This window comes from Aphis gossypii, chromosome 1 (assembly GCF_020184175.1).
Source record: "Aphis gossypii isolate Hap1 chromosome 1, ASM2018417v2, whole genome shotgun sequence".
Classification (NCBI taxonomy): Eukaryota; Metazoa; Arthropoda; class Insecta; order Hemiptera; family Aphididae; genus Aphis; species Aphis gossypii.
In genome coordinates this window covers 5,360,349-5,368,741 of record NC_065530.1, presented here as the reverse complement: position 1 = coordinate 5,368,741, position 8,393 = coordinate 5,360,349, and the positions used below count along the sequence as shown (strand labels likewise).

The 8,393-nt window shown below is 27.2% G+C and overlaps 1 protein-coding gene across 2 annotated transcripts in view; it reads left to right on the top strand.

Moving 5' to 3' along the window:
• The first annotated feature begins 797 nt into the window (after positions 1-797).
• Positions 798-8,393, top strand: part of LOC114121663 (lachesin-like) — a 119,967-nt gene continuing 112,371 nt past the window's right edge. For both annotated transcript variants that reach the window (XM_050206336.1, XM_050206333.1), the window contains exon 1: positions 798-1,153. In XM_050206336.1, coding sequence (XP_050062293.1) covers positions 1,078-1,153 — 76 coding nt within the window. In that variant the 5' untranslated portion in view covers positions 798-1,077. The remainder of the gene's footprint in view (positions 1,154-8,393) is intronic.

Sequence of the window (8,393 nt, the reverse complement as noted above, 5' to 3'; positions counted from 1 at the left end):
ATGTCATGATAATTACCTATTCATATAATTAACCCTTAAAAAAGGTTGTGTGGAGTCATCTTAATATATTTACAATTAATTATACAATTTTCGCTATAAATCATTTAAATAAATAGATATTCATATGCTATAAATATAAAAGTAAAACATGCACAAATAGAATATTAATTTGTACAGTGCCTCCTACTCGGAAAACTATTATTGATGTTCTATAAATCCTTGATATAAAATCGATTCATCCAGACCTGCTGAATGGTCAGGCCTAGTGACGATTTTTTAAAATACCATTAGAAACTAGAAAATCAGTAAATAGTAAATGGAATGTATAATACGATGTAAAACCAACTCATATAATTTATTTACCTACAAGTGAAAAAGCCAGAACCATATACGTATTTTCTGGCCATGCGTGCGTATAATACGAATATATTATTCAAGTCTAAACAGATTGGCATATAATAATAATAATAATGGTTTTCTGATTGACGATTTTCGTAAATATATATTATTGTAGTTTGCTTGAAAATTACTGTCCAATCTGCGGGACTGTCGTGCCTGGTTGGTGTTATTTTTTTATATAAACACGAGTTTTACACGGCATAATATGCATGTGGTGGTAAACCATGAAGTCAATAAGCACCTATGGTGATAACATAGAAAAATAGGAAAGGAGGAAAAATCCAGAAAAACCGTACGAGACGCGTACATATCCGGAAAGCACATGCGTACGGTGCCGCCCACCGAGTAGGAAGGCACCGACCGAAGCAGCTCGCCGCCCGCTACTGCCGCCGCCGCGCGCCGTCAGTGCACTCGCCGCAGACCGAACGTCCGCACCGTGTATGTCCACACGCTTTGTCGAATAGGTAAAATCTCGTCGGTCCCACGTGCATGGCCCTCGTATCACCGTTAATGCTATCACCGGAAGTCCGAATTACTGTTGTCGCAATCGAACGAGGGAACACAAGCGACCGGAAATACTAGTTCACGGGGGGTGGGGGTGTTCTAGAACTTAAATAATATAATTATTATTATTATGACGCGTCCGTGTTGCTAGGGAAATCGTGAAGCACATTCATCATGCTGCTGTTTTGCCAAAGACCGGACCGGTACATAGTCATCTGGCTGTTTCAAATACTGACCGTCATCTGTGCAGGTAAGTCGAAAACATAGTAGGTTAACCCATGTACCTACACGTACGGTACTACGGTAAATGGTATACCGTAGACCAGGCATGTCAAACTCAAAGTATCAAATGGGCCAAGTATATTGGATAGTTTACTACGAGGGCTGCACATAAAAATTAACGAAAAAAGAATATTTTGTACACAATTTTTCTATTTTAATCTTTACGTTTACGAAAACAGGAGATACAAAAAAAAACAAAAAATACGAAAAAAATAACTACTTACAAAAAAAAATTAACACTAACATTAAAAAAACCATTTTATTTAATTAAGAGTAAGGTGACTATATTTTACATCTCTTTTCTCTCATCAACTTTTCAATATCAGGAGAAATATTATTAGACAGAATCACTTTTTACACTGAATTTTGATGTGTGTCAGTTAATCTGGATCTAACAGGTTATGAATTACTGATCATTAATGAAAATAGTTGCTCACAATCACACATTGATAAGTACTACTAAACATAAAAATAATTTTACTTGCGAATTTAAAAGTTTCGAATTTAAAAGTTTCTACATATTATCGTACTGGCACAGATTTGTAAAAATCAGGTATACCCCCTCATTAAATTTGTTTTTTAAATCTCAATATTTTATTATGTTCATTTTATTTTAATTTTTTTTAAACAATTAAAATTTGTAGCCGTGGGCCGCAAAAAAATTACCTAAGGGTCGTATGCGGCCCGCGGGCCGCGTGTTTGACATGCCTGCCGTAGACCTACCACAAAGAGATGTAAATTTATACCTTGTTGTCTAAATGGTTTAAATCTTAGACTAGACATAAAGTATGGCTAGATAATTTAACAAGTTTTTGAATAGGTTACTGGCAGTCATATACTTAGAATAATATAGTATTAAACCTAACTTAACCCTAGAGCACATCACGGTTAAAAAGACCAAGCTTTTAGAATTTTATTCATTGCTTCAAAAATATGAAATATTTATCTAACCCAACCTAGGTACCTTCTAATTAGGGGATAAACTAAAGTTAGATACAACTCCCAATTGAATACAATTTGATTTCTGTACCATAGAAGGGTTCAAAGTTCATTATCAATTGAAAAAACTGCCTAAAAGACTATGTGCGTGGTATACTGTGATATAACCTTGTGTGTAATAGCATTTATATGAGAGTTTAATATGTTTTTTTTTAAGTATATGAATAAAATTATTTGACAATTTTTATTTATTTAAGATCATTAAAATTATGTTTATTTCAATCCATTGAGTTTTAATTGATATGTTTTATTAACACATGGTCAAAAAGATCGTGTGCGTAGAATCTCGCGAATATTTTTAATGAGTGTGTAATCTACCTAGGGCTGGAAGTGATTTTCTAGAGTTATAGAGAACATATTCACGTATTCAATGTAAATATTTAACCATTTAGACTTAGTTTATTTTCCAATTAAAAAATACTTTGAAATATTGTAATCATTTATTGATTTTCACACCTACTTCACTTTAACATTCATTCACGGTTGATCATATGTGACCAGCTGTCCAATAGTATTTTACTATATAGTTAATCATACCATAAAGTTCCTAAAAACAAGAATTTTTCAAAAACATAATAAATTGAAAAAATCATGAAAATTGATATAATAATAGATATTACTACTATATATGTACCTAATATTATTGTATTCATTTAAGCTTTAGAATGCCCATCCGTTGATTATAACATACAAATCTAAGTATATTGATTAAGGTTGGTTTTTTCGGAATTTTCTTGTGATATCTAAAGAAAAAAAGGAAGAACTATGGAAGTATTTATGTGTGTATAATTATGAAACTTACAATGTTTAATCATGAATTCGTTCATATTATTGAACTAATTTATTCTAAAAATAACAGAACATGAGATATAACATAGGTTATTTCAAAATTTAAAATATAATAATATAGTATAACCTTTGAAATAAAATTTACCTATTTATCATAATTTAAAACAAAAACAATTGTTAAAAACCGTTATTTGATACCTAATTTTGATTTTGTACATGTTTACAATCACCTGCATTATGGTAAAAATTATAGTTTTCGAGAATAATTACGAATAATTTTTAAAATTCTTAATTTTAAAAATTTTAACAGCATAATATATTTTATTAATTATTATTCTTACGATATTTAAAAATTATAAAAACATATTTAATATTTATACTTTAATCGATATGTTAATATGTTAATACGTAGAATAATTACGGTTATTTGTATAAATTAAGTGTAAATAAGTGTAAAAATACTTTCAATTAAAAACAACTGTAACATTTTTTATTTTTACTAAGTAGGTACATATGTTTACTATATCCAAAATATTTTATCAGTATTTATTTACATAGATGTATTATATTTATTATCACATTTACAATTTGAACTATATTTATTTTATTCATTTTTACTCAGTTGTATTATGTACAACAATGTAAATAATTATAACTTAAAATAATTTCATTAAAATGTTATAACATATTTTAAATGCAATTTTACTAAAAAAATAAATATTGTGTACGAGATAATTCAACACGAGATGTAACTTTAAATACTTCATCAATTATATATGCAATTTATTCAAAGAATTTTTTTTAATTTCGTTTAAATAAATATTTAAAAGAAAAAGATTATAATATATTTTCTTTGATCTTTAAAACATCCAATAAATGACAAATTAATAAATGTATAAAAAATAATAATATTCGTTTATAATATATTATGCATTAGAAAAAAAAATAATAAATGAAAAAAAATAAAATATATAATATAATATGTCCATTCGATCTATTCTAAAATACCATCAAAATAGATAAAAGGGTGATTCCTTTAAGGAAGTTAAAAATTCTAAAACGAATAGTATTTTTCTTCTTTTGTTATTTGAGTATCAAATATCAATGTATGTGTACAATATTATATTATATTCTTATCCTATGATGCCTTGTTCATAAACCAAACAGGTGAACCGTACAATAATAAGTTTACTTACTTTTCAAAGTTATTGGGTCATTCATTTTTTATAAAATAGTAAAAATAAATTCTATAACCGGTTAAGAATGGTATTCTTATAATGTATTTTGTTTTTTCATAACTGTTTATAGACAAAGCGGTAACTACAATCTGTATGGAATTGAATTTCATTTCAAATTATTATGCTTGAAAAAAACAATAACATTAAGAGTACCTATTTTATTAATTTAGGTGTAAGCATGAAATCATAATATAATGTTTATTTTATAGAAACATTTTTTGTATTAACTTTTATTTCGAAATTAGAACTTATCAAAACAATTATAGATGATAAAAATTAATCTTAGTAATAATAGTATAGTATAGTATAATTTATATTAACATTTTATTCAAATAAATATGATTTATAATGTTTACTAAGAAATATCTCAAATTATATTTTAGCTAAAATAAATCTTAACTTATGGTATTATTAATACATGGCACTTAATATAAATTTAAGAAAATCTTAAATAAGACATAATAAATAACTAAGGTATCCTTTAATTATCCTTAATGATATCTCATGACCATTGAAATAAATGCACTTTACAAAAAGCTGTATCATCATTTATTTTATTTTTTATTATTTTGAGTTATGAAAGTCGACTGATTGTATTATGATTGAATATATTTGTGTATCAAAAAAAAATATAATATAGGTTGTATAAAAAACCCCAAGTGATGAAGTTATGTAACACTGTTAGTATATATTTTACACATATTTTTTTTAATAGTTTGTTTTAATTGTATTAATTAGTAGACTTATTATTTAACAGAATTCAAGATTTGTAATTCTGCTAACGATTTAGGTGTCCAAAATCCACTGTATCAAGAATAGTTTTACTTGAGTTATACTCGTAAAATATTTATTGTAATTTCAATAGACAAAGATTAGACAACGAAAATGTTACAAGAATACTAATTGTCCTACGATTCTATGTAAATGAGAATGATCAAGTATAAGTAAAGCTAGAAATTTTTCAGATTTCATACCTCATATTTATTGGTTAAAACTATTAGTGTATTTATTCGAAATAGTAAGTCAAATCATTTTTAATAAATACTTACATTTTATTTTTTTGTCTATAATAATCAACAATAGGGCCTTTATTAATAATAATTTAAATTTATTTGTGAATAATGATTATTTATACTGTTAAATTGTTCATATTATTTTAGTTACTTAATATTTATTTCCCCGTAGTTAATACAGTACTGAGCTTTTTATTAATTGTTTAGTTTCGGAATGACGTGAAAATGTATTTGTTTTATACTTTTATAAAAATGTACAATCTTCTTTATTTATAAAGTAATGTTATAATTCTTTGAGTGCCATACGAGTTTCAAATAACTCTATATCTAGAAAGAAAATTTATTAAAGTTGACTTAATATACTATAGTAAAAATAATTAAAAAAATGACTATTATTAATCTTAATTACATTTTTTAAATTTATTTATAATTTTAAAATATGTAATGAAACTTGAACCATTACAATTTAATTTAAAAAAATCTATGTTGTATATAATTTTAAAATGTATAAGTACTACATTAAATTAGGTAATTCAAATTTACACTTCAATGTTAATGAAATGTATACATTATTAAACCATAATATTTAGGATATAAAATATAAATATTTTAAATAAAATCTTTATTGGAGTAGGTTAACTAGTTTCCCTTCAATTGCGTCGCCAACTAAATACGAATTTCAACATTTTAACTCAATATAGTATATTATATTATTGATATAAATTATAAATATATTCTATCAATAGGTTTCAATAACATAACTATGAATAAAAACCATAGTTGATTCATGATTGTATTATATTATATTAAATGACCACACATCATTTTTGTCAAAAACTGAATAAAATTGAGAACTATAGAATTATGTGATATGATCTGTGTATAAAGCAAGTTTCCTCTTGTTATTTTGGATATATGTAAAGTTAACACGGTTTGAATCGAAATTGCCAAAAACAGAACGTGACGTGAAGAACCTATGCCAACTTCCGAGCATCTCATACATGATACGATGAAGTTCAATAGACGGGGGACGTTTCTTCACCAAGGGGATGAGGATGTTCAAAGCTGAAACTTATGCATGCTTTGAATAATATCGAGAGTATTATAATACATACACTCATACCCACACACAGACGTCTAGCACTTCCGACTGTTTTGGTAAAATATCTATTTAGCGATACTCTGTCTCTCTTCCTTCTATCTTTTATCTTTCTTTACCTCTTTATCGTTCTCTCTCCCCATTTATCATTCATATATGCACCTCCAGCTTGTCTTCTCTAGAAAAATATGGTTCGTCGATATAATTTGAAACTACTCCTTGGAAAGGACAAAGCGTGATACGAACGTGCGATACTATACGATAGTAATATATTGTGAAATTTCGGAAGCGTATAGATACTACCGAAGTAAGTGATTTGATTAAAAAATTATGCCATTTCAGATATTGCATTGTTCTGTTTGCCACTTTGCGTTAAACATTAAATTATTATTCGATGAAAATACCTTATACTACAATTTGTTTATCGGTTATTATAATCATCCATGTAATATGAATTACTCGTTGTATTTTGCATAATACATACCATTCTGAATATTCGTTTAATGTATGCGTGTTTGTGGTTATGATGTCAACAAGACGCAATCTGTATATTATAATAATTAACAATAAGTCCCATCGCCATGTTGCACTGCGTTTAATTTGATATACATATACATAATACGACAAAACCGTGGAATTAATCAAAATTATTACTAGAAAACTAAATACGTTTTGTTTTACAATAATATTATTTAGTGTGATTAGAATAACATTGACGAAACTTATTATCTACTAAAAATTCAAACATATTATTGTGCAATAATAATCACATAGTGTAGTAAAAAATTGTTATACTTTGAATAATTTTAATAATAATAATAATAAAAAAAAATATTATATACGTAGTAAGTACTAAATTTTTGTTTAAAATAATACTATTATTCAACTTAAACTGTGAACTATATACAATTATTTTATCTACGTTTCTTGTCATTATTTTGCGTTTGGTATTGACTGAACAGAACACAACATGAATAACAATACAATGGACGTGTGTGATTTGTTTGTCGACAATGAAGTAATCATCTCGAGAAAATACTTGCTCAAACTTCTAATTTCAAACGAACCACAGCGATATTCGTGTAATGAGCACATTAATATAATATTAGCAGCGAAAACACGTATTTTGGCGCTCTTTTGATACCCTAACACTTGTTTTTAGTGACTATCAATAAATGGGTATATGATGTTTAAATAGTATTATTTCATATCATATGCATTTGTTTAACCACTCACTTTCATACTGGAAAATCCTGTAACCAGTAGTACAGAAGCGGTCGGTGGTGGTATACGGAGTGCACAAAGTATTATTATTCTGATAATCTCAACCAAGAAGGATTGATGAAAAGCTTGTTTCGCACGCTGCCTTTATCTCCCTGTCGGCCCTTTGGGGACTTAAAAACATTGACGACGAAAGAAACTTTTAACCATCGCTGCACGTTGAATATCGCATTCACATTATCCTGGGTGAAATCGGCTAAAAGATAAACTCGCCCGGGCACGTACTAGGCATTATCTTCTTATGTGTATACACGCACAGAGCCGACGTAGAAGAGGACTGTTTTTAATGTCGCAATGGTCTTAAACCGCAATGAATGCATAAATAAAACATTTTTAATGTAAACAGGTATATGTATACGAATTCCCATCTCACGGTTACGTCTAACCAATGGATAAATTATGTACACGAATGGCAACGTACCTCCTCCTATATGTATCATAATATATATTATATATATTATATACCAACCACGATAAAAATAAAAAATAATATAAATAATCTTTTAAACTATATCAGCCATAAAACATGGTTTCGATCGTCACAAACTTCCTTGTAACTCTCCCTTGTAATAAGAATATAAACAAGAATAAAATAATAAACTCATTATAAATTATCAATATATTTACACATATATATATATGTGTGTGTGTTGTGTGTGTGTATGGATGTGTGGGTGTAAAACAAATATATTATATTTCCGAAAAATGAGATAACCAATTCCACCAATTTTTTATACAAACATATTTTATATTTTAATGTTATTAAATTTACAATTTATAATATTTAAT